This window comes from Bombina bombina, chromosome 1 (assembly GCF_027579735.1).
Source record: "Bombina bombina isolate aBomBom1 chromosome 1, aBomBom1.pri, whole genome shotgun sequence".
In the NCBI taxonomy this organism is placed as follows: domain Eukaryota; kingdom Metazoa; phylum Chordata; class Amphibia; order Anura; family Bombinatoridae; genus Bombina; species Bombina bombina.
Window position 1 is genome coordinate 170916154 of NC_069499.1, and position 26794 is coordinate 170942947.

General features: G+C 42.3%; 1 protein-coding gene across 1 annotated transcript in view; it reads left to right on the forward strand.

Annotated features, from left to right (window-relative positions):
• The window catches only part of ZNF106 (zinc finger protein 106), a gene marked incomplete in the record, with an annotated part of 238420 nt that overhangs the window by 86108 nt on the left and 125518 nt on the right, over positions 1-26794 (forward strand). Inside the window, 2 exon segments of the mRNA XM_053697719.1 lie at positions 17985-18311; positions 19365-20121. Coding sequence (XP_053553694.1) covers positions 17985-18311; positions 19365-20121 — 1084 coding nt within the window.

The window sequence follows — 26794 nt, forward strand, 5'->3', positions numbered from 1 at the left end:
GAACGTCTTCTACACAATCTGGATGTAGTTCGTGCCCTCAAGTTCTACTTGCAGGCAACTAAAGATTTTCGCCAAACTTCTTCCCTGTTTGTCGTTTATTCTGGACAGAGGAGAGGTCAAAAAGCTTCGGCTACCTCTCTCTCTTTTTGGCTTTGTAGCTTAATACGTTTAGCCTATGAGACTGCTGGACAGCAGCCTCCTGAAAGAATTACAGCTCATTCCACTAGAGCTGTGGCTTCCACTTGGGCCTTTAAGAATGAGGCCTCTGTTGAACAGATTTGCAAGGCTGCAACTTGGTCTTCGCTTCATACTTTTTCCAAATTTTACAAATTTGACACTTTTGCTTCTTCGGAGGCTATTTTTGGGAGAAAGGTTCTTCAGGCAGTGGTTCCTTCTGTATAATGAGCCTGCCTATCCCTCCCGTCATCCGTGTACTTTTGCTTTGGTATTGGTATCCCAGAAGTAATGATGACCCGTGGACTGATCACACATAACAGAAGAAAACATAATTTATGCTTACCTGATAAATTCCTTTCTTCTGTTGTGTGATCAGTCCACGGCCCGCCCTGTTTTTAAGGCAGGTGCATATTTTTTAAATTATAATTCAGTCACCACTACACCCTTGGTTTCTCCTTTCTCGTTGGTCTTTGGTCGAATGACTGGAGGTGACGTAGAGGGGAGGAGCTATATAGCAACTCTGCTGGGTGAATCCTCTTGCACTTCCTGTAGGGGAGCAGCTAATATCCCAGAAGTAATGATGACCCGTGGACTGATCACACAACAGAAGAAAGGAATTTATCAGGTAAGCATAAATTATGTTTTTTAAATGGCACCGGAGTGTGCTGTTTATCTCAGGCAGTATTTGGAAGAAGAATCTGCCTGCGTTTTTCTATGATCTTAGCAGAAGTAACTAAGATCCATTTGCTGTTCTCACACATTCTGAGGAGTGAGGTACTTCAGAGGGGGAATGGCGTGCAGTTTTTTTCCTGCAAATAAGGTATGTGCAGTAAAATATTTTTCTAAGGAATGGAATTGACTAAGAAAATACTGCTGATACCGAAGTAATGTAAGTAAAGCCTTTAATGCAGTGATAGCGACTGGTATAAGGCTTATTAATAGAGATACATACTCTCATAAAAATGTGTTTTAAAACGTTTGCTGGCATGTTTAATCGTTTTTTAACGTACATTGGTGATAAAACTGTAATGTTAGTATAGCCTTAAATGCAGTGAAAGCGACTGGTATCAGGCTGATTAATAGAGATACATACTCTTATAAAAATGTGTTTTAAAACGTTTGCTGGCATGTTTAATCGTTTTTTGACATATGTTTGGTGATAAAACTTATTGGGGTCTAATTTTTCAAATTTTGACAAAATTTGTTTCTCTTAAAGGCACAGTAACGTTTTTTATATTTGCTTGTTAACCTGATTTAAAGTGTTTTCCAAGCTTACTAGTCTCATTATTAGTCTGTTCTAACATGTCTGACATAGAGGAAGCTCTGTGTTCATTATGTTTAAAAGCCATGGTGGAACCCCATCTTAGAATGTGTACCAGATGTACTGATTTCATGTTAAACTATAAAGATCATTTTTTGTCTTTAAAAACATTATCACCAGAGGATTCTGTCGAGGGGGAAGTTATGCCGACTAACTCTCCCCACGTGTCAGACCCTTTGACTCCCGCTTTAGGGACTCACGCTCAAATGGCGCCAAGTACATCAAGGGCGCCCATAGCGTTTATTTTACCAGAGGATTCTGTCGAAGGGGAAGTTATGCCGACTAACTCTCCCCACGTGTCAGATCCTTCGACTCCCGCTTCAGGGACTCACGCTCAAATGGCGCCAAGTACATAAAGGGCGCCCATAGCGTTTATTTTACAAGACATGGCAAAGGTTGTGAATAATACACTGGCAGCGGTATTAGTCAGACTTCATGAAATTAAAGGAAAGCAAGATAGCTCTGGGGGTAGTTACAGAGCATACAGACGCTTTAAGAACCATGTCTGATACTGTCTCATAATATGCAGAAGCTGGGGAGCTTCGGTCTGTGGGTGATATTTTTGACTCAGGGAAGATGATTTAACCTGATTCTGATATTTCTACATTTAAAATTTATGCTTGAGAACCTCCACTTGTTGCTCAGGGAGGTTTTAGCTGCTCTGATTGACTGTGTACAATCGCAGTGCCAGAGAAATTGTGTAGACTGGATAAATACTATGCAGTGCCGGTGTGTACTGATGTTTTTCCAATACCTAAAGAGGTTTACTAAAATTATTAATTAGGAATTGGATAGACCAGGTGTGCCGTTCTCTTCCCCTCCTATTTTTAGAAAGATGTTTCTAATAGTTGCCACCACACGGGACTTATGGCAGACAGTTCCTAAGGTGGAGAGAAGAGTTTCTACTCTAGCTAGCGTACCACTTCCCTGTCGAGGACAGTTGTGCTTTTTTAGATCCAATGGATAAAAAATTAGAGGGTTACCTTAAGAAAATGTTTATTCAACAAGGTTTTATCCTGCAGCCCCTTGCATGCATTGCTTTTGTCACTGCTGCTGCGGCATTCTGGTTTGAGTCTCTGGATGAGGCTTTACAGGTAGCGACTCCATTGGATGAATACTTGACAAGCTTAGAGCACTTAAGCTAGCCAATTCCTTTGTTTTTGATGCCTTGTTTTTTTTGACTAAACTAACGGCTAAGAATTCTGTTTTTACTATGCTGGCACGCACAGCGCTATGGCTTATATTATGGTCAGCTGTTGTGACTTTACTAAATAAGCTACTTAACTTCCCTTCAAGGGGCAGACCCTATTCGGCCCTGGTTTGAAGGAGATTATTGCTAATATCACTGGAGGAAAAGGTAATGCCCTTCCTCAGGACCGGTCCAAATCAAGTGCCAGAAAGTCTAATTTTCGTGTCTTTCGAAACTTCAAGGCAGGCGTGGCATCAATTTCCTCTAAGGCAAATCAAGTGGTAACTTTTGCTCAGTCCAAGATGGTCTGGTGACAACCGGACCTGGAACAAAGATAAGCAGGCCAAGGAGCCTGCTGCTGCCTCTAAGACAGCATGTAGAACGTCTGCCTATCCGGTAACTGATCCTGTAGGGGGCAGACTTTCATTTTTCGCCCAGGCGTGGGCGAGAGAGAGAGGCCCAGGATCCCTGGGCATTGGAAATTATATCCCAGAGATATCTTCTGGATTTCAAAGCTTTTCCCCCCCAAAAAAGAGGAGATTTCACCTTTCACAATTATCTGCAAACCGAATAAAGAAAGAGGCATTCTTACACTATGTACGAGAACCATCCAGTTCCAGGGGAGGAACAAGGATAGAATTTTTACTCAAATCTGTTTGTGGTTCCCAAGGAGAAGGAACCTTCAGATCTATTTTGGATCTAAAGATCTTAGTCAAATTCCTTAGAATTCCATCATTTAAGTTGGAAACTATTCATTCCATCTTAACTATGATCCAGGAGAGTCAATAGAGGACTACAATGGATTTGAAGGATGCTTATCCTCACATTACGATGCATAAAGATCACCATCGTTTTTCATGTTTGCCTTTCTAGACAGGCATTACCAGTTTGTAGCTCTTTCCTTTGGGTTAACTACAGTCCCAAGAATCTTTATGGAGGTTCTGGGGTCGCTTTAGCGGTCCTTAGGCCGCGGGGCATAAAAATGGCCCCTTATTTAGACGACATCCTGATACAGGCGTCAAACATCCAAGTTGCCAAGTCTCATACGGGCGTAGTACTGGCATTTCTGAGATCGCATGGGTGGAAAGTGAACAAGGAAAGAGCTCTTTATCCCCAATCTCAGGGTTTCCCTCCTAAGGATTCTAATAGATTTTGTAGAAATGAAATTTTACCTGACGGAGTCCAGGTTGTCAAAGTTTCTAAATTTCTGCCGTGTTCTAAATTCCATCCGCGCCCTTTGGTGGCTCAGTACATGAATGTAATCGGCTTAATGGTAGCGGCATGGGACATAGTATCGTTTGCACGCCTACATTTCAGACCACTGCAACTATGCATGCTCAGTCAGAGGAACGGGTATTACACGGATTTGTTCTCCTGTTAAATCTGGACCAAGAGATCAGAGATTCTCTTCTCTGGTGACTATCTTGGGTCCATCTGTCCAAGGGTATGACCTTCCGCAGGTCAGATGGGACTATTGTTACAACAGATGCCAGCCTTTTAGGTTGGGATACAGTCTGGAACTCTCTGAAGGCTCAGGGATAGTGGACTCAGGAGGAGACCCTCCTTCTAATGAATATTCTGGAACTGGGAGCGATATTCCATGCTCTTCAGACTTGGCCTCAGTTAGCAACTCTGAGGTACATCATATTCAGTCGGACAATATCACGACTGTGGCTTTCATCATCCATCAAGGGGGAACAAAGTTCCCTAGCGATGTTAGAAGTCTTAAAATAATTCACTGGACAGAGACTCTCTTGTCTATTAGCTATACATATCCCAGGTGTTGAGAACTGGGAGACGGATTTTCAAAGTCGTCAGACTTCTCATCCGGGGGAGTGGGAATTCCCTCCGGAGGTATTTGCACAAGATCAAGCAGGAGAGTGCTTGGCGTTTGTTTGACAGCACCTGCGTGGCCACGCAGGACCTGGTATGCAGATCTGGTGGACATGTCATCCTTTCCACCACGGTCTCTGCTTCTGAGACAGGACCCTCTACCTCAGGGTCCTTTCATCCATCTAAATATAACTAATCTGAGTTGGACTGCCTGGAGACTGAACGTTTGATGTTATCAAAGCATGGCTTCTCAGAGTCAGTCATTGATACCTTAATACAGGCATGAAAACCTGTCTCTAGGAAAAATTAACATAGATATGGTGTAAATATCTTATTGTTATGAATCCAAGGGTTGCTCATGGAGTAAAGTCTGGATTCCCAGGATATTATCTTTTCTCCAAGATGATTTTGAGAAAGGGTTGTCAGCTAGTTCCTTAAAAGGACAGATTTCTACTGTCTATTCTTTTGCTCAAGCGTCTGGCAGGTTTTCTAGACGTTCAGGCTTTTGGTCAGGCTTTGGTTAGAACCAAGCTTGTGTTTAAAACTGTCGCTCCGCCATGGAGCTTAAACCTGGTTCTTAAGGTTCTTCAAGGAGTTCCGTTTGAACCTTTTCATTCCATAGATATCAAACTTTTATCTTGGAAAGTTCCTTCTTGGTAGCTATTTCCTCGGCTCGTAGAGTCTCCGAGTTATCTGCGTTACAATGTGATTCTCCTTATCTGGTCCTCCGTACGGATAAGGTAGTCCTGCGTACCAACCTGGGTTTTTACCTAAGGTGGTATCTAACAAGAATATCACTCAAGAGATTGTTGTTCCGTTCTTGTATCCTAATCCTTCTTCAAAGAAGGAACGTCTATTACACAATTTGGACGTGACTCGTGCTTTAAAGTTTTACTTACAAGCTACTACAGATTTTCATCAAACATTCACCTTGTTTGTTGTCTATTCTGGACAGAGGAGAGGTCAAAAGACTTCAGCAACCTCTGTTTTTTTGGTTAAAAAGCATAATTCATTTAGCTTATGAGACTGCTGGACAGCAGCCTTCTGAAGGGATTACAGCTCATTCTACTAGAGCTGTGGTTTTCACTTGGGCCTTTTTAGAAGGAGGCTTCTGTTGAACAGATTTACGAGACGGAGTCTTGGTCTACGCCTCATACTTTTTCAAATTTAACAAATTTGATACTTTGCTTCTTCGGAGGCTATTTTTGGGAGAGAGGTTTTTTTTTTTTACAGGCGGTGGTCACTTCCGTTTAAGTACCTGCCTTGTCCCTCCCATCATCCGTGTACTTTTGCTTTGGTATTGGTATCCCATAAGTAATGGATGATCCGTGGACTGGATACACTTAACAAGAGAAAACATAATTTATGCTTACCTGATAAATTTATTTATCTTGTAGTGTATCCAGTCCACGGCCCGCCCTGTCCTTTTTAAGGCAGGTCTACATTTTAATTAAACTACAGTCAGCACTGCACCCTATGGTTTCTCCTTTCTTGTCTTGTTTCGGTCGAATGACTGGATATGACATGTGAGGGGAGGAGCTATATAGCAGCTTTGCTTGGGTGATCCTCTTGCAACTTCCTGTTGGGAAGGAGAATATCCCTTAAGTAATGGATGATCCGTGGACTGGATACACTACAAGAGAAATAAATTTATCAGGTAAACATAAATTATGTTTTTTTGCATTAATAGCCTGACTAAGTCTGTCTAACATGTCTGTACCTTCAGATAGAATATGTTCTGTGTGTATGGAGGCCAAGGTGATTCCCCCTTTAAATGTATGTGAAAATTGTGCCATGGCGTCCAAACAAAGTAAGGACAGTAATGTCACATTTAATAAGGTTGCCCAAGATGATTCTTCAAATGAAGGTAGTGGGGATAGTTCATCATCCTCTCCTTCTGTGTCAACACCAGTTATGCCCGCGCAGGCGACACCTAGTACATCTAGCGCGCCAATGCTTGTTACTATGCAACAATTAACTGCAGTAATGGATAATTCTATAGCAAATCTTTTATCCAAACTGCCAACACTTCCCAGAAAGCGTGATTGCTCAGTTTTAAATACAGAGGATGAGCAAGTGGGCGCTGATGATAGTTTATCTGTGATACCCTCACACCAGTCTGAATTGGCAGTGAGGGAGGGGCTGTCTGAGGGAGAAATTTCTGATTCAGGAAAAGTTTCTCAGCAGGCAGAACCTGATATCGTGATGTTTAAATTTAAGTTAGAACATCTCCGCGCCCTGCTTAAGGAGGTGCTAACTACTCTTGACGATTGTGACTCTTTGGTAATTCCAGAGAAATTGTGCAAAATGGACAAGTTTCTTGAGGTCCCTGTGCACGCTGATGCCTTTCCGATACCCAAGAGGGTGGCGGACATAGTGAACAAGGAGTGGGAGAAGCCAGGTATACCTTTTGACCCACCTCCTATATTTAAGAAAATGTTCCCCATTGTCGACCCCAGAAGGGACGCATGGCAAACAGTCCCTAAGGTTGAAGGGGCAGTTTCTACGTTGGCCAAGCGCACAACTATTCCCATTGAGGACAGTTGTGCTTTCAAAGATCCTATGGATAAAAAATTGGAAGGATTGCTTAAAAAGATATTTGTTCAGCAAGGTTTCCTTCTTCAGCCAATTTCGTGCATTATTCCTGTCACCACGGCGGCGTCTTTTTGGTTCGAGGAACTAGAAAATTCGCTCAATAAGGAGACTTCACATATGAGGAAGTCATGGACAGAATTCACACTCTAAAGTTGGCTAATTTAATTTAGATGCCGCTTTGCAGTTGGCAAAATTAGCGGCGAAAAATTCAGGTTTTGCAATAGTGGCGCGCAGAGCGCTTTGGCTAAAATCTTGGTCGGCGGATGTGTCGTCCAAGACAAAACTGCTTAATATTCCTTTCAAGGGTAAGACCCTTTTTGGGCCAGAATTGAAGGAGATTATTTCAGACATCACTGGGGGGAAGGGCCATGCCCTCCCACAGGATAGGCCTTTCAAGGCTAAGAATAAATCTAATTTTCCTTCCTTTCACAATTTCAGGAACGGACCGTCTTCTAACTCTGCAGCCTCTAGACAAGAGGGTAACGCTTCCCAGCCCAAACCAGCATGGAAACCAATGCAGGGCTGGAACAAGGGTAAACAGGCCAAGAAGCCTGCTGCTGCTACCAAGACAGCATGAAGGGGTAGCCCCCGATCCGGGACCGGATCTAGTAGGGGGCAGACTCTCTCTCTTTGCTCAGGCCTGGGCGAGAGATGTTCCGGATCCCTGGGCACTAGAAATAGTGTCTCAGGGGTATCTTCTGGAGTTCAAGGATCTTCCTCCAAGGGGAAGGTTTCACATGTCTCTCTTATCTTCAGACCAGATAAAGAGACAGGCATTCTTACATTGCGTAACAGACCTACTAAGTATGGGAGTGATACACCCAGTTCCGTCAGCGGAACAAGGTCTGGGGTTTTACTCAAACCTGTTTGTAGTTCCCAAAAAAGAGGGAACTTTCAGGCCAATTCTGGATTTAAAAATTCTAAACAAATTTCTCAGAGTTCCATCATTCAAAATGGAAACTATTCGAACGATTTTACCAACAATCCAGGAGGGTCAATACATGACTACCGTGGACTTAAAGGATGCGTACCTACATATTCCTATCCACAAAAATCATCATCAGTTCCTAAGGTTCGCCTTTCTGGACAAACATTACCAGTTTGTGGCTCTTCCGTTCGGATTAGCCACTGCTCCCAGAATTTTCACAAAGGTGCTGGGATCCCTGCTAGCGGTTCTAAGACCAAGGGGCATTGCGGTGGCACCTTACCTAGACGACATCCTAATTCAATCGTCGTCCCTTTCCAGATCAAGGGCTCATACAGACATTGTTTTAGCCTTTCTCAGGTCTCACGGGTGGAAGGTGAACGTAGAAAAGAGTTCGCTGTCTCCGTCTACAAGGGTTCCCTTTCTGGGAACAATAATAGATTCTGTAGAAATGAAGATTTTTCTGACAGAGGTCAGAAAATTAAAACTTCTAAACGCTTGTCAAGCTCTTCAATCTATTCCTCAGCCTTCCATAGCTCAGTGCATGGAGGTAATAGGACTAATGGTTGCAGCAATGGACGTGGTTCCTTTTGCTCGAATTCATCTAAGACCATTGCAACAGTGCATGCTCAAACAGTGGAATGGGGATTATGCAGACTTGTCTCCCCAGATTCAAGTAGACCAGGTAACCAGAGACTCACTCCGCTGGTGGTTGACTCAGGATCACCTGTCTCAGGGAATGAGTTTCCGCAGGCCAGAGTGGGTCATCGTCACGACCGACGCCAGTCTCTTAGGCTGGGGTGCGGTCTGGGACTCCCTGAAAACTTAGGGTCTATGGTCTCGGGAAGAGTCCCTTCTCCCGATAAACATTTTGGAACTGAGAGCAATATTCAATGCGCTCCTGGCCTGGCCTCACCTAGCGAAGGCCAGATTCGTAAGATTTCAGTCGGACAACATGACGACTGTAGCGTACATCAATCATCAGGGGGGAACAAAGAGTTCCTTGGCGATGACAGAGGTATCAAAGATCATCAAGTGGGCGGAGGATCACTCCTGCCACCTATCTGCAATCCACATCCCAGGAGTAGACAACTGGGAGGCGGATTATTTGAGTCGTCAGGCTTTCCATTCGGGGGAGTGGGAACTCCACCCGGAAGTCTTTGCCCAGTTAACTCAACTATGGGGCATTCCGGATATGGATCTGATGGCGTCTCGTCAGAACTTCAAAGTTCCTCGATACGGGTCCAGATCCAGGGACCCCAGGGCGACACTAGTGGATGCATTGGTGGCGCCTTGGTCGTTCAATCTAGCTTATGTGTTTCCACCGTTCCCTCTCCTTCCCAGGCTGGTAGCCAGGATCAAACAGGAGAAGGCTTCGGTGATCCTAATAGCTCCTGCGTGGCCACGCGGGACTTGGTATGCAGACCTGGTGAATATGTCATAGGCTCCACCATGGAAGCTACCTTTGAGACAGGATCTTCTAGTACAAGGTCCATTCGAACATCCAAATCTAGTCTCTCTGCAACTGACTGCTTGGAAATTGAACGCTTGATTCTATCTAAGCGTGGGTTTTCAGATTCAGTTATAGATACTCTGGTTCAAGCCAGAAAGCCAGTGACTAGGAAGATTTACCATAAGATATGGCAAAAATATATCTGTTGGTGCGAATCCAAGGGATACTCTTGGAGTAAAATTAAAATTCCTAGGATTCTTTCCTTTCTCCAAGAGGGTTTGGAGGAAGGTCTTTCAGCTAGTTCTCTAAAGGGACAGATATCTGCTCTATCTGCCTTGTTGCACAAACGTCTGGCATCTGTGCCAAATGTACAAGCATTTGTACAGGCATTAGTCAGAATCAAGCCTGTTTACAGACCTATTGCTCCTCCATGGAGTCTAAACTTAGTTCTTTCAGTTCTTCAAGGGGTTCCGTTTGAACCTTTGCATTCCATAGATATCAAGTTACTATCTTGGAAAGTTCTGTTTTTAGTTGCTATTTCTTTTGCCAGAAGAGTTTCTGAATTATCTGCTTTGCAGTGTTCTTCTCCCTATCTGGTATTTCATGCAGATAAGGTAGTTTTACGTACCAAACCTGTTTTTCTTCCAAAAGTAGTTTCCAACAGGAATATTAACCAGGAAATAGTTGTTCCTTCTCTATGTCCAAATCCAGTTTCAAAGAAGGAACGTTTGTTACACAACTTAGATGTGGTCCGTGCTTTAAAATTCTATTTAGAAGCAACAAAGGATTTCAGACAAACTTCATCTTTGTTTGTGGTTTACTCTGGTAAGAGGAGAGGGCAGAAAGCTACTGCTACCTCTTTCTTTTTGGCTGAAAAGCATCATCCGATTGGCTTATGAGACTGCCGGACGGCAGCCTCCTGAACGAATTACAGCTCATTCTACTAGAGCTGTGGCTTCCACATGGGCCTTCAAGAACGAGGCTTCTGTTGATCAGATCTGTAAGGCAGCGACTTGGTCTTCTCTGCATACTTTTGCCAAATTTTTGCCAATTCGATACTTATGCTTCTTCGGAGGCTGTTGTTGGGAGAAAGGTTTTGCAAGCCGTGGTGCCTTCCGTTTAGGTAACCTGATTTGCTCCCTCCCTTCATCCGTGTCCTAAAGCTTTGGTATTGGTTCCCACAAGTAAGGATGAAGCCGTGGACCGGACACACCAATGTTGGAGAAAACAGAATTTATGTTTACCTGATAAATTTCTTTCTCCAACGGTGTGTCCGGTCCACGGCCCGCCCTGGTTTTTAATCGGGTTTGAAAAATGTCTTTCTTTTATACACTACAGTCACCACGGCACCCTATAGTTTCTCCTTTTTCTTCTGTTAAGTGTGATCAGTCCACGGGTCATCATTACTTCTGGGATATTACTCCTCCCCAACAGGAAGTGCAAGAGGATTCACCCAGCAGAGCTGCATATAGCTCCTCCCCTCTACGTCACTCCCAGTCATTCTCTTGCACCCAACGACTAGATAGGATGTGTGAGAGGACTATGGTGATTATACTTAGTTTTTATCTTCAATCAAGAGTTTGTTATTTTAAAATAGCACCGGAGTGTGTTATTATCTCTCTGGCAGAGTTTGAAGAAGAATCTACCAGAGTTTTTGTTATGATTTTAGCCGGAGTAGTTAAGATCATATTGCTGTTTCTCGGCCATCTGAGGAGAGGTAAACTTCAGATCAGGGGACAGCGGGCAGATGAATCTGCATAGAGGTATGTAGCAGTTTTTATTTTCTGACAATGGAATTGATGAGAAAATCCTGCCATACCGATATAATGTCATGTATGTATACTTTTCACTTCAGTATTCTGGGGAATGGTACTTCACTAGAATTACACTGTAAGAAATACATAAAGCTGTTTAATAACTAGAGATTATGTTTAACGTTTTTGCTGGAATGTAAAATCGTTTTCATTTGCTGAGGTACTGAGTGAATAAATGTTTGGGCACTATTTTTCCACTTGGCAGTTGCTTAATCTGTTTTCTGACAGTTTCTGTTCTCCCTCACTGCTGTGTGTGAGGGGGAGGGGCCGTTTTTTGGCGCTTTTACTATGCATCAAATATTTCAGTCAGCAACTCATTGTATTCCCTGCATGATCCGGTTCATCTCTACAGAGCTCAGGGGTCTTCAAAACTTATTTTGAGGGAGGTAATTTCTCTCAGCAGAGCTGTGAGAATTATAGTTTGACTGAGATAAAAAACGTTTATTCTGTAATTTGTTTCCTGCTTTCAGAATTTGTTATCTTTGCTAATGGGATTAAACCTTTGCTAAAGTTGTGTTGTTTACAAGGATTGAGGCTATAACTGTTTCAATTTATTAATTTTCAACTGTCATAGATCTTCTGTGCTTCTTAAAGGCACAGTACGTTTTAATATTATTCTAATTGAATTGTATTTCCAAGTTGCAAGTTTATTTGCTAGTGTGTTAAACATGTCTGATTCAGAGGATGATACCTGTGTCATTTGTTGCAATGCCAAAGTGGAGCCCAATAGAAATTTATGTACTAACTGTATTGATGCTACTTTAAATAAAAATCAATCTGTACAAATTGAACAAATTTCACCAAACAACGAGGGGAGAGTTATGCCGACTAACTCGCCTCACGTGTCAGTACCTACATCTCCCGCTCAGAGGGAGGTGCGGGATATTGTAGCGCCGAGTACATCTGGGCGGCCATTACAAATCACATTACAGGATATGGCTACTGTTATGACTGAGGTTTTGGCTAAATTACCAGAACTAAGAGGTAAGCGTGATCACTCTGGGGTGAGAACAGAGTGCGCTGATAATATTAGGGCCATGTCAGACACTGCGTCACAGGTGGCAGAACATGAGGACGGAGAACTTCATTCTGTGGGTGACGGTTCTGATCCAAACAGACTGGATTCAGATATTTCAAATTTTAAATTTAAACTGGAAAACCTCCGTGTATTACTAGGGGAGGTGTTAGCGGCTCTGAATGATTGTAACACAGTTGCAATACCAGAGAAAATGTGTAGGTTGGATAAATATTTTGCGGTACCGACGAGTACTGAGGTTTTTCCTATACCTAAGAGACTTACTGAAATTGTTACTAAGGAGTGGGATAGACCCGGTGTGCCGTTCTCACCCCCTCCGATATTTAGAAAAATGTTTCCAATAGACGCCACCACAAGGGACTTATGGCAAACGGTCCCTAAGGTGGAGGGAGCAGTTTCTACCTTAGCTAAGCGTACCACTATCCCGGTGGAGGATAGCTGTGCTTTTTCAGATCCAATGGATAAAAAGTTAGAGGGTTACCTTAAGAAAATGTTTGTTCAACAAGGTTTTATATTGCAACCCCTTGCATGCATTGCGCCGATCACGGCTGCAGCGGCATTCTGGATTGAGTCTCTGGAAGAGAACATTGGTTCAGCTACTCTGGACGACATTACGGACAGGCTTAGAGTCCTTAAACTAGCTAATTCATTCATTTCGGAGGCCGTAGTACATCTTACTAAACTTACGGCGAAGAATTCAGGATTCGCCATTCAGGCACGCAGGGCGCTGTGGCTAAAATCCTGGTCAGCTGATGTTACTTCTAAGTCTAAATTGCTTAATATACCTTTCAAAGGGCAGACCTTATTCGGGCCCGGGTTGAAAGAGATTATCGATGACATTACAGGAGGTAAAGGCCATGCCCTGCCTCAGGACAAAGCCAAAGCCAAGACTAGACAGTCTAATTTTCGTTCCTTTCGTAATTTCAAAGCAGGAGCAGCATCAACTTCCTCTGCACCAAAACAGGAAGGAGCTGTTGCTCGCTACAGACAAGGCTGGAAACCTAACCAGTCCTGGAACAAGGGCAAGCAGACTAGGAAACCTGCTGCTGCCCCTAAAACAGCATGAATTGAGGGCCCCCGATCCGGGATCGGATCTAGTGGGGGGCAGACTTTCTCTCTTCGCCCAGGCTTGGGCAAGAGATGTTCAGGATCCCTGGGCGCTAGAGATAATATCTCAGGGATACCTTCTGGACTTCAAATACTCTCCTCCAAGAGAGAGATTTCATCTGTCAAGATTGTCAACAATCCAGACAAAGAAAGAGGCGTTTCTACGCTGCGTACAAGAGCTCTTGTTAATGGGAGTAATCCATCCAGTTCCACGATCAGAACAGGGACAGGGGTTTTACTCAAATCTGTTTGTGGTTCCCAAAAAAGAGGGAACTTTCAGACCAATCCTGGACTTAAAGATCCTAAACAAATTCCTAAGAGTTCCATCGTTCAAGATGGAGACTATTCGGACAATTTTACCTATGATCCAAGAAGGTCAGTACATGACCACTGTAGATTTAAAAGATACTTACCTTCACATACCGATTCACAAAGATCATTATCGGTACCTAAGGTTTGCCTTCCTAGACAGGCATTACCAGTTTGTGGCTCTTCCATTCGGATTGGCTACAGCTCCAAGAATCTTCACAAAGGTTCTGGGTGCTCTTCTGGCGGTACTAAGACCGCGGGGAATCTCGGTAGCTCCATACCTAGACGACATTCTGATACAAGCTTCAAGCTTTCAAACTGCCAAGTCTCATACAGAGTTAGTGCTGGCATTTCTAAGGTCACATGGATGGAAGGTGAACGAAAAGAAAAGTTCACTCGTTCCACTCACAAGAGTTCCCTTCCTGGGGACTCTTATAGATTCTGTAGAAATGAAGATTTACCTGACAGAGGACAGGCTAACAAGACTTCAAAGTGCTTGCCGCACCCTTCATTCCATTCAACACCCGTCAGTGGCTCAATGCATGGAGGTAATCGGCTTAATGGTAGCGGCAATGGACATAGTACCCTTTGCACGCTTACACCTCAGACCACTGCAACTGTGCATGCTAAGTCAGTGGAATGGGGATTACTCAGACTTATCCCCTTCTCTGAATCTAGATCAAGAGACCAGAAATTCTCTTCTATGGTGGCTTTCTCGGTCACATCTGTCCAGGGGGATGCCATTCAGCAGACCAGACTGGACAATTGTAACAACAGACGCCAGCCTTCTAGGTTGGGGTGCCGTCTGGAATTCTCTGAAGGCTCAGGGACAATGGAGTCAGGAGGAGAGTCTCCTGCCAATAAACATTCTGGAATTGAGAGCAGTTCTCAATGCCCTCCTGGCTTGGCCCCAGTTGACAACTCGGGGGTTCATCAGGTTTCAGTCGGACAACATCACGACTGTAGCTTACATCAACCATCAGGGAGGGACAAGAAGCTCCCTAGCTATGATGGAAGTATCAAAGATAATTCGCTGGGCAGAGTCTCATTCTTGCCACCTGTCAGCAATCCACATCCCGGGAGTGGAGAACTGGGAGGCGGATTTCTTAAGTCGTCAGACTTTTCATCCGGGGGAGTGGGAACTTCATCCGGAGGTCTTTGCCCAAATACTTCGACGTTGGAGCAAACCAGAGATAGATCTCATGGCGTCTCGACAGAACGCCAAGCTTCCTCGTTACGGGTCCAGATCCAGGGATCCAGGAGCAGTCCTGATAGATGCTCTGACAGCACCTTGGGACTTCAGGATGGCTTACGTGTTTCCACCCTTCCCGTTGCTTCCTCGATTGATTGCCAGAATCAAACAAGAGAGAGCATCAGTGATTCTAATAGCACCTGCGTGGCCACGCAGGACTTGGTATGCAGACCTGGTGGACATGTCATCCTGTCCACCTTGGTCTCTACCTCTGAATCAGGACCTTCTGATACAGGGTCCCTTCAAACATCAAAATCTAACTTCTCTGAAGCTGACTGCTTGGAAATTGAACGCTTGATTTTATCAAGACGTGGGTTTTCTGAGTCAGTTATTGATACCTTAATACAGGCTAGGAAACCTGTTACCAGAAAGATTTACCATAAGATATGGCGTAAATACCTATATTGGTGCGAATCCAAAGGTTACTCTTGGAGTAAGGTTAGGATTCCTAGGATATTGTCTTTTCTACAAGAAGGTTTAGAAAAGGGTTTATCTGCTAGTTCATTAAAGGGACAGATCTCAGCTCTGTCCATTCTGTTACACAAACGTCTGTCAGAAGTTCCTGACGTCCAGGCTTTTTGTCAGGCTTTGGCCAGGATTAAGCCTGTGTTTAAAACTGTTGCTCCACCATGGAGTTTAAACCTTGTTCTTAATGTTTTACAGGGCGTTCCGTTTGAACCCCTTCATTCCATTGATATAAAGTTGTTATCTTGGAAAGTTCTATTTTTAATGGCTATTTCCTCGGCTCGAAGAGTCTCTGAATTATCAGCCTTACATTGTGATTCTCCTTATTTGATTTTTCATTCGGATAAGGTAGTCCTGCGTACTAAACCTGGGTTCTTACCTAAGGTAGTTACTAACAGGAATATCAATCAAGAGATTGTTGTTCCTTCTTTATGCCCAAATCCTTCTTCAAAGAAGGAACGTCTACTGCACAACCTGGATGTAGTCCGTGCTCTAAAATTTTACTTACAGGCAACTAAGGAATTTCGACAAACGTCTTCTCTGTTTGTCATTTACTCTGGGCAGAGGAGAGGTCAAAAAGCTTCCGCTACCTCTCTTTCTTTTTGGCTTCGTAGCATAATTCGTTTAGCTTATGAGACTGCTGGACAGCAGCCTCCTGAAAGAATTACAGCTCATTCTACTAGAGCTGTGGCTTCCACTTGGGCCTTCAAGAATGAGGCCTCTGTTGAACAGATTTGCAAGGCTGCAACTTGGTCTTCGCTTCATACTTTTTCCAAATTTTACAAATTTGACACTTTTGCTTCATCGGAGGCTATTTTTGGGAGAAAGGTTCTTCAGGCAGTGGTTCCTTCTGTATAAAGAGCCTGCCTATCCCTCCCGTCATCCGTGTACTTTTGCTTTGGTATTGGTATCCCAGAAGTAATGATGACCCGTGGACTGATCACACTTAACAGAAGAAAACATAATTTATGCTTACCTGATAAATTCCTTTCTTCTGTAGTGTGATCAGTCCACGGCCCGCCCTGTTTTTAAGGCAGGTAAATATTTTTTAATTTATACTCCAGTCACCACTTCACCCTTGGCTTTTCCTTTCTCGTTGGTCCTTGGTCGAATGACTGGGAGTGACGTAGAGGGGAGGAGCTATATGCAGCTCTGCTGGGTGAATCCTCTTGCACTTCCTGTTGGGGAGGAGTAATATCCCAGAAGTAATGATGACCCGTGGACTGATCACACTACAGAAGAAAGGAATTTATCAGGTAAGCATAAATTATGTTTTCTCCTAAACGTCGGTCGAATGACTGGGGGGCGGAGCCAGAGGGGGGGCTATATGGGCAGCTTTTGCTGTGCTCTCTTTGCCATTTCCTGTTAGGGAAGAGAATATTCCCACAAGTAAGGATGAAGCCGTGGACCGGACACACCGTTGGAGAAAGAAATTTATCAGGTAAACATAAATTCTGTTATCAAAATATGCTGGGCTTGCTGAATAAAAACAATAAATGATTTGTGTTGGTTGCTCACTGAAACTTGACTTACAATAGTGTTTAAATGTAGGTAGCAAAAAAAGCTCAAAATTGTTTCAGCACTGGGGTGTGAAAATGTCTTTGCAGTGAAAGTGATTATTTATATAGACTCTACCTGTCTCTTGCAATCTTCCTCCCTTTCCTGTCATTCTTATACCCACATTTAGGGCTGGTGAGTATTCAGTATAATTAGGCACACTCACTGACTCATTGAAAGGACGTGCCCCCTCTTGCTAATGTTCACTTTCTACCTAATGTGACATAAGGTGTGCTAGATTTGAGCTCTGCTCCAGTCTAGTTCACTGGTTTTCAAATTTGTCCTCAGGCTTCCCTAACAGGCCAGGTTTTGAGGATAACTGAACTGGAGCAGAAGTGAAATAATCAGCTGATTAGTAAACTTGGTTATTTTACCTGTTCTCATCCAAGGTAATCTTGTGGTCTAGTTTGTATATTTATTTCCCTTCTGCGGGACAGCATAAACCTGCAGTAGCTAGTGATATTCTGGTTTGCTGGATTTGTTACATTATTAGATTTGTTATTTATATATAGGTTTTAGGTGTCTGGGCATTACTTCCAAATTCTTATTAATATGAGTTTGTTTTCTTTACTTTGCCATATACATGCCCAAGCTTTCCCTGCGTGATTTATTTTGCTTTATCGTCTGTTTTTTCTGCAAGCTGAACTGGTTATTTCCCTGAGCAGGAATCTGATAGTAACCAACCTGATTAGCCATAAGACTGGGTTCTGGTGAAATAATCAGCTAATTGGGTGAGAGTGGGTTAGTAACCATGGTTACGAATCAATGGATTGGTTCACCGTTGCTCTAGTTTGGATATCATGAAATCTGGTCTGTTCGGGGTCCTTGAGGACCGGAGTTGAGAAACACTTGTTTAGCGTAGGTTTTGAATGTTCTGCCTTTTGTATGTTTGGGGAACTGGGACAAACTAACGAAAACATATTTTCTGTTCTTCTTCTTCGCTTTAAATAGGGAGTTTTGATTCAGCCAACAATGTAACAGAAGAACAAAGCAATAGACCGCAGACAATACCAGTAGTTCCTTCTGGGAATGTATTTTCTTTTATGGTGGAGACACCATCTTATATTTCACCCTCAACATCTTTAGGTTCTGCACTTTCACAATCCCCTGTCAGAGTCTGCACATCGCAGGCATTGCAGCCTCCTTCTGTAGCATCTACAGCTCCTGATTCCTCAGTGTCAATTAAACAAGAACCAATGTCACCTGAAAGGGAAGGAGAGAACATGACTGCAATACCACAGTCACCAGTACAACCTGTGATGTCTCCTCAGACTAACGGTAGGATTACTTCTCCTTGCTGTGTACAAGAACTGCCTTTTTATCATATTGATTAACAGCAGAGAAAAAACCTTGTTTGGGTGGGCAAATTTAAAATGAGAAATAGAATTATTATTTTTAGATGTTTAGAAAGAGGTTGGTTTATTAAAAGGACATAAGCACATTTTTTTTGTATTTATGCATAGTACAGGTAGCCCTTGTTTTTCGCTGGTTGAATTTGCGGTTTCAGAATAGCGCCTGTTCCGTGTGATCACGTGACCACTATTGAGGAAGTTATTCCACAAGCTTCTTAGCTGAAAATAAACAATTTGCAGAAGAGTTTTTGCCGCCTGCATTTACTTTATATTACTGTGTATAGCACATGGTAGTAGTTTGCCATTTGTTTGCTTTATGAAAGGGCCAGTACAGTGAACTTTAAATAGATTGCTATCATGCATATAAAATAGCAGTACTACATATTTTTCCAATGCTGGCCTTTTTGATATGGAAGCTAATAGGAAGTGTATGTAAAAAATGTCCTTTTTTAAAATGCAGCAAAAATAAATAAAAAGAATTACTGTCCACTGGCTGATGAAACAGAACTCCTCACTGCCTAATTGATGGTGACATGCCTTGCAAGCATAAAAACAATTTTTAAAGTTGCTGTTTTTACATTTTAAAGCATTAATTTCAAGGCTTTAAATATAATATGACACACAGAATATATATTAAGATATAATAGAATATATGTTCCATTACTAATGACAATTTTGAGATGGGCCTGTAACCTAACTCATTTACTTCCAATTGACTTAGATTATATAACTCGGTTCATTTTACTATTCTTTCAGGGACAGAACCCTGGTATAAACTGAGGGCTTCTATGCATAATTAAACATTTTATATTACAATCTTTGTGTTCCTTTAAGGTTTGGGAAATTTCATGAATACAGAATTTTCTTCTTCACTGAATTGGAAAATTATGTTCATCCAAAATTTGTGCTGCCATTTTCTGATATATTTCATTTTGCTTTTTTACTTGTCAACATTCGTTATGTTTTAATTTTTGTGTAGGTGGAATTGAACAGAGCACTACAATGTTTCCTATAATTACAGCAACCATGTCTCTTGCTGAGCTTACTGATCAGTTTCCCATAATCCACTCAGAACCATCTCTTGATAGGCATGTAATGCCTGAAATGTCATCTCCACCTCGGATACATACTCCTATTAATATAGAAAGCAACATTCTAAACAGCTCAGAAATTAAAGAGAGCTTGTTAGAAAGTTGTTCTAGTTCTACACAAGACCAGGCTTTTCCTTTGAATGTTGCTCCAGAAGGAAGGAATAACTGCTTAGCTCAGCTTGAAGAGGAACAGGCAGAATCTACGCTCATCATGATTGAGACAAAGTCTGGGAAGAAGAAAAAGAAATTACGGAAGAAGAAAACCTTTAGAGCCACCCATGTTCCAGAGAACAGTGATACGGAACTGGACATATATGCTGATAAACCTGTCCGCAAAATAAAGAGCAGGCGGTCATCTAAAGAAACAATAGTCAGCACTTCTACGTCACAAGAACAAGAACCTGGTGCTGCTACCCAAGAAATTGAAAGGCACGAAGATGACCTAGACAGCGACTCCAATGTGGAGTTACTGGAAATTCCAAATCCTCAATTTGAAGTTGTGGCTATAGATTCTGAAGAGGAAAAACCAGACAGCCCAATCAAGGAAGACCTTAGTACTTCAAGAGAAGGAAACTCTGAGGCAAATGATGAAGTGACTTCCACCAGTGAACTGGGCACAAACTATGCAAATGAAAATTTAAAAAGGTGGGTAATTACAGACATTTGTTATAATGTATTATTCATGAAAATGATTTAGATTAGCTCCATAATTTGTCAAGTTTTACAGTATTTACCAGTAGCCATGCTTAGATCTTGTAGACCTTAGGTTAGGACAACATAGTGATAAGCTAAAAAGGAAATAATCTTTGTTTTTGAGAATTATTCCCCAAATATTCCCCAAAGTTTTTACTAGCTTGTAATGACTTCTCTATAGTGGACGAGGCTAAAAGAAATTTCTGTTCAGGGTGGTGGTTAAAATTGTAGTACAATTTAAAATGCCTTCAGTTTGCAGTACAGTTGATCATTTTATTTTGCACGTGTCTACAAAATAATGTAAAAAAATAGCGTTTCCACTATATATAATGTGTGTGTATATGCCATATATATTTGAATGAGTTTCACAATGTCCTTTTTTTTTCTCTCTTTCTTTATGTATCCACATTAAACACAAATTCTCTCAGACTTTTGCAGAGCTACACACTGTCCAGCTTTAATACATAGCTAAGGTAGGATAGGTACATCAAGAAATATCACATGTGAATCACTGACCTTGTAAGATCTCAACAGCACATAATAGATTGCTTGTTGCATAGTGAAGCTGCTATAGCAATAAATAACAATACTATTCTAGGATTTTTTGGGTAATTTTTGTGTATTTTTTCGCACTTTTAATTTTTTTTTTATATATATATTTTTTAATATAAATTTGATATGGTACGTCAACAGTTATGCTGTTTGATAGCCTATCTCACGTAATGTCTGGTATTAATATTTAGTGTATATCCTATGTGATATCATACATGAGGACTTATATAATTGATGATGTGTGATGTGATGTCAGATTGTCCAAGGGTTCAGAATTTTCTTGATTTTAGAATTATTGAATGATGAGGTATTTAAAGGACCACTCAATGCAGTAGAATTGCACAATTAAAAAGTGCATAATAAAAAGACAATGGTTTAACACCTACTCTGAATTTCAAATAAAAGTAGACTTTTCTCCAACATAGGTGTGTCCGGTCCACGGCGTCATCCTTACTTGTGGGATATTCTCTTCCCCAACAGGAAATGGCAAAGAGCCCAGCAAAGCTGGTCACATGATCCCTCCTAGGCTCCGCCTTCCCCAGTCATTCTCTTTGCCGTTGCACAGGCAACATCTCCACGGAGATGGCTAAGAGTTTTTTGGTGTTTAAATGTAGTTTTTATTCTTCAATCAAGAGATTGTTATTTTAAAATAGTGCTGGTATGTACTATTTACTCTGAAACAGAAAAGAGATGAAGATTTCTGTTTGTAAGAGGAAAATGATTTTAGCAACCGTTACTAAAATCGATGGCTGTTTCCACACAGGACTGTTGAGATGAATTAACTTCAGTTGGGGGAAACAGTGAGCAGACTTTTGCTGCTTGAGGTATGACACATTTCTAACAAGACTTGGTAATGCTGGAAGCTGTCATTTTCCCTATGGGATCCGGTAAGCCATTTTCTTAGTTTTAAATATAAGAATAAAGGGCTTCACAAGGGCTTTAAAGACTGGTAGACATTTTTCTGGGCTAAAACGATTACTTTATAAGCATATTTAATGGTTTATAACTTTGAAGAGTTATTTTAATCTTGGGAATTCTGTTAAAAAAAACGGCAGGCACTGTATTGGACACCTTTTTCACTGGGGGCCTTTTCTAGTCATAGGCAGAGCCTCATTTTCGCGCCACTAATGCGTAGTTGTTTTTGAGAAGCAAGGCATGCAGATGCATGTGTGAGGAGCTCAGATCCACTGAAAAAGCTTATTGAAGGCGTCATTTGGTATCGTATTCCCCTCTGGGCTTGGTTGGGTCTCAGCAAAGCAGATACCAGGGACTGTATAGGGGTTAAATGTAAAAACGGCTCCGGTTCCGTTATTTTAAGAGTTAAAGCTTTCAAATTTGGTGTGCAATACTTTTAAGGCTTCAAGACACTGTGGTGAAATTTTGGTGAATTTTGAACAATTCCTTCATACTTTTTCACATATTCAGTAATAAAGTGTGTTCAGTTTAAAATTTAAAGTGACAGTAACGGTTTTATTTTAAAACGTTTTTTGTGCTTTGTTATCAAGTTTATGCCTATTAACATGTCTGAACCATCAGATAGACGATGTTCTGTATGTTCGGAAGCCAAGGTTCCTCTCCATTTAAATATATGTGATGAATGTGACAAACAAAGTAGGGACAATGATGCCACTGATAATAATGTTGCCCAAAATGATTCCTTAAGTGAGGGGAGTAAGCATGGTACTGCATCATCTCCTATGTCTACACCAGTCTTGCCCACTCAGGAGGTCCCTAGTTCATCTAGTGCGCCAATCCTCCTTACTATGCAACAATTAACGGCTGTAATGGATAATTCTATTAAAAACATTTTAGCCAAAATGCCCACTTATCAGCGAAAGCGCGACTGCTCTGTTTTAGATACTGAAGAGTATGAGGACGCTGATGATAATGGTTCTGACATGCCCTTACACCAGTCTGAAGGGGCCAGGGAGGTTTTGTCTGAGGGAGAAATTTCAGATTCAGGGAAAATTTCTCAACAAGCTGAACCTGACGTTATTACATTCAAATTTAAATTGGAACATCTCCGCGCTCTGCTTAAGGAGGTGTTATCTACTCTGGATGATTGTGACAATTTGGTCATTCCAGAGAAATTATGTAAGATGGACAAGTTCCTAGAGGTCCCGGTGCCCCCCGAAGCTTTTCCTATACCCAAGCGGGTGGCGGACATTGTAAATAAAGAATGGGAAAGGCCCGGCATACCTTTTGTCCCTCCCCCTATATTTAAGAAATTATTTCCTATGGTCGACCCCAGGAAGGACTTATGGCAGACAGTCCCCAAGGTCGAGGGGGCGGTTTCTACTCTAAACAAACGCACCACTATCCCTATAGAAGATAGTTGTGCTTTCAAAGATCCTATGGATAAAAAATTAGAGGGTTTGCTTAAAAAGATGTTTGTTCAGCAAGGTTACCTTCTACAACCAATTTCATGCATTGTTCCTGTCACTACAGCAGCGTGTTTCTGGTTCGAAGAACTAGAAAAGTCGCTCAATAAAGCATCTTCTTATGAGGAGGTTATGGACAGAGTTCAAGCACTTAAATTGGCTAACTCTTTTACCTTAGACGCCACTTTGCAATTAGCTAGATTAGCGGCGAAAAATTCAGGTTTTGCTATTGTGGCGCGCAGAGCGCTTTGGCTAAAGTCTTGGTCAGCGGATGTGTCCTCCAAGAACAAATTGCTTAACATCCCTTTCAAGGGGAAAACGCTGTTTGGCCCTGACTTGAAAGAGATTATTTCAGACATCACTGGGGGAAAGGGCCACGCCCTTCCTCAGGATAGGTCTTTTAAGGCTAAAAATAAAACAAATTTTCGTCCCTTTCGCAGAAACGGACCAGCCTCAAATTCTACATCCTCTAAGCAAGAGGGTAATTCTTCTCAAACCAAGCCAGCCTGGAGACCGATGCAAGGCTGGAACAAAGGTAAGCAGGCCCAGAAGCCTGCTACCGCTACTAAGACAGCATGAGATGCTGGCCCCCGATCCGGGACCGGATCTGGTGGGGGGCAGACTCTCTCTCTTCGCTCAGGCTTGGGCAAGAGATGTTCAGGATCCTTGGGCGCTAGAAATAGTTTCTCAAGGTTATCTCCTGGAATTCAAGGAACTACCCCCAAGGGGAAGGTTCCACAGGTCTCAATAGTCTTCAGACCAAATAAAAAGACAGGCATTCTTACATTGTGTAGAAGACTTGTTAAAAATGGGAGTGATTCATCCTGTTCCATTAGGAGAACAAGGGATGGGGTTTTACTCCAATCTGTTCATAGTTCCCAAAAAAGAGGGAACATTCAGGCCAATTTTGGATCTCAAGATCCTAAACAAATTTCTCAGGGTTCCATCGTTCAAAATGGAAACCATTCGGACAATTCTTCCTACCATCCAGGAAGGTCAATTCATGACCACGGTGGATTTAAAGGATGCGTATCTACATATTCCTATCCACAAGGAACATCATCGGTTCCTAAGGTTCGCCTTTCTGGACAAGCATTACCAGCTTGTGGCACTTCCATTCGGATTAGCCACTGCTCCAAGAATTTTCACAAAGGTACTAGGGTCCCTTCTAGCGGTGCAAAGGCCAAGGGGCATTGCAGTAGTACCTTACTTGGACGACATACTGATTCAAGCGTCGTCTCTGCCACAAGCAAAGGCTCATACGGACATTGTCCTAGCCTTTCTCAGATCTCACGGGTGGAAAGTGAACGTAGAAAAAAGTTCTCTATTCCCGTCAACAAGAGTTCCCTTCTTGGGAACAATAATAGACTCCTTAGAAATGAAGATTTTTCTGACAGAGGCCAGAAAATCAAAACTTCTAAGCTCTTGTCAAGTACTTCATTCTGTTCTTCTTCCTTCCATAGCGCAGTGCATGGAAGTAATAGGTTTGATGGTTGCGGCAATGGACATAGTTCCTTTTGCGCGAATTCATCTAAGACCATTACAACTGTGCATGCTCAGACAGTGGAATGGGGATTATACAGACTTGTCCCCGACGATCCAAGTAGATCAGAGGACCAGAGATTCACTCCGTTGGTGGCTGACCCTGGACAACCTGTCTCAAGGGATGAGCTTCCGCAGACCAGAGTGGGTCATTGTCACGACCGACGCCAGTCTGGTGGGCTGGGGCGCGGTCTGGAAATCCCTGAAAGCTCAGGGTCTATGGTCTCGGGAAGAATCTCTTCTCCCGATAAACATTCTGGAACTGAGAGCGATATTCAATGCTCTCAAGGCTTGGCCTCAACTAGCAAAGGCCAAATTCATAAGGTTTCAATCAGACAACATGACGACTGTTGCATATATCAACCATCAGGGGGGAACAAGGAGTTCCCTGGCGATGGAAGAAGTGACCAAAGTAATTCAATGGGCGGAGATTCACTCCTGCCACTTGTCTGCAATCCACATCCCAGGAGTGGAAAATTGGGAAGAGGATTTTCTGAGTCGTCAGACATTTCACCCGGGGGAGTGGGAACTCCATCCGGAAATCTTTGCCCACATAACTCAATTATGGGGCATTCCAGACATGGATCTGACGGCGTCTCGTCAGAACTTCAAGGTTCCTTGCTACGGGTCCAGATCCAGGGATCCCAAGGCGACTCTAGTAGATGCACTAGTAGCGCCCTGGACCTTCAACCTAGCTTATGTATTCCCACCGTTTCCTCTCATTCCCAGGCTGGTAGCCAGGATCAATCAGGAGAGGTTTTCTTCCGAAAGTTGTTTCTAACAAAAATATTAACCAGGAGATAGTTGTGCCTTCTTTGTGTCCTAATCCAGTTTGTTGCACAATTTGGATGTAGTTCGTGCTCTAAAATTCTATTTAGAGGCTACAAAGGATTTCAGACAAACATCTTCCTTGTTTGTTGTTTATTCTGGTAAAAGGAGAGGTCAAAAAGCAACTTCTACCTCTCTCTCTTTTTGGCTTAAAAGCATCATCCGATTGGCTTATGAGACTGCCGGACGGCAGCCTCCTGAAAGAATCACAGCTCATTCCACTAGGGCTGTGGCTTCCACATGGGCCTTCAAGAACGAGGCTTCTGTTGATCAGATATGTAAGGCAGCGATTTGGTCTTCACTGCACACTTTTACCAAATTTTACAAATTTGATACTTTTGCTTCTTCTGAGGCTATTTTTGGGAGAAAGGTTTTGCAAGCCGTGGTGCCTTCCATCTAGGTGACCTGATTTGCTCCCTCCCATCATCCGTGTCCTAAAGCTTTGGTATTGGTTCCCACAAGTAAGGATGACGCCGTGGACCGGACACACCTATGTTGGAGAAAACAGAATTTATGCTTACCTGATAAATTACTTTCTCCAACGGTGTGTCCGGTCCACGGCCCGCCCTGGTTTTTTAATCAGGTCTGATGAATTATTTTCTCTAACTACAGTCACCACGGTATCATATGATTTCTCCTATGCATATTCCTCCTTTACGTCGGTCGAATGACTGGGGAAGGCGGAGCCTAGGAGGGATCATGTGACCAGCTTTGCTGGGCTCTTTGCCATTTCCTGTTGGGGAAGAGAATATCCCACAAGTAAGGATGACGCCGTGGACCGGACACACCGTTGGAGAAAGTATTTTATCAGGTAAGCATAAATTCTGTTTTTCTCCCATTTTCCATCTCCCTGTATCATGTGACAAACAGACAATCGCAGACTAGTATATGTATACCCTGTGAGTTTCTGCACATGCTCAGTAGGATCTTGTTCCCCAGAAAGTGTGAATATAAAAAGACTTCAGAATTTGATAATGGAAGTAAATTGGAAAGTGTCTTAAAACTGCAAGCTCTATCTGAATCATACAATTTTATTTCGACTTGAGTGTCCCTTTAAGTGAGTTTGTAACTTGTGAATTTCCTGGAGTTTTTTTTTTTTTTTTTTTTTTTTAAAGTACTGTACATTCATAACATATACCCTCAAGCATATTGTGTTTAAGTTTATACTTCGATCCTATTCCAATGCATTAGAAAAGCTTTTTTTATGTATGTTTAAAAATCAATCAAACATTCAAAACTTAATTCTTTAAAACAACTTTTATGGCTCCATTCCCATCCACTTCAATTTGTCATGTGAAAAGTTCTCATTCAGGGTGTTTTTT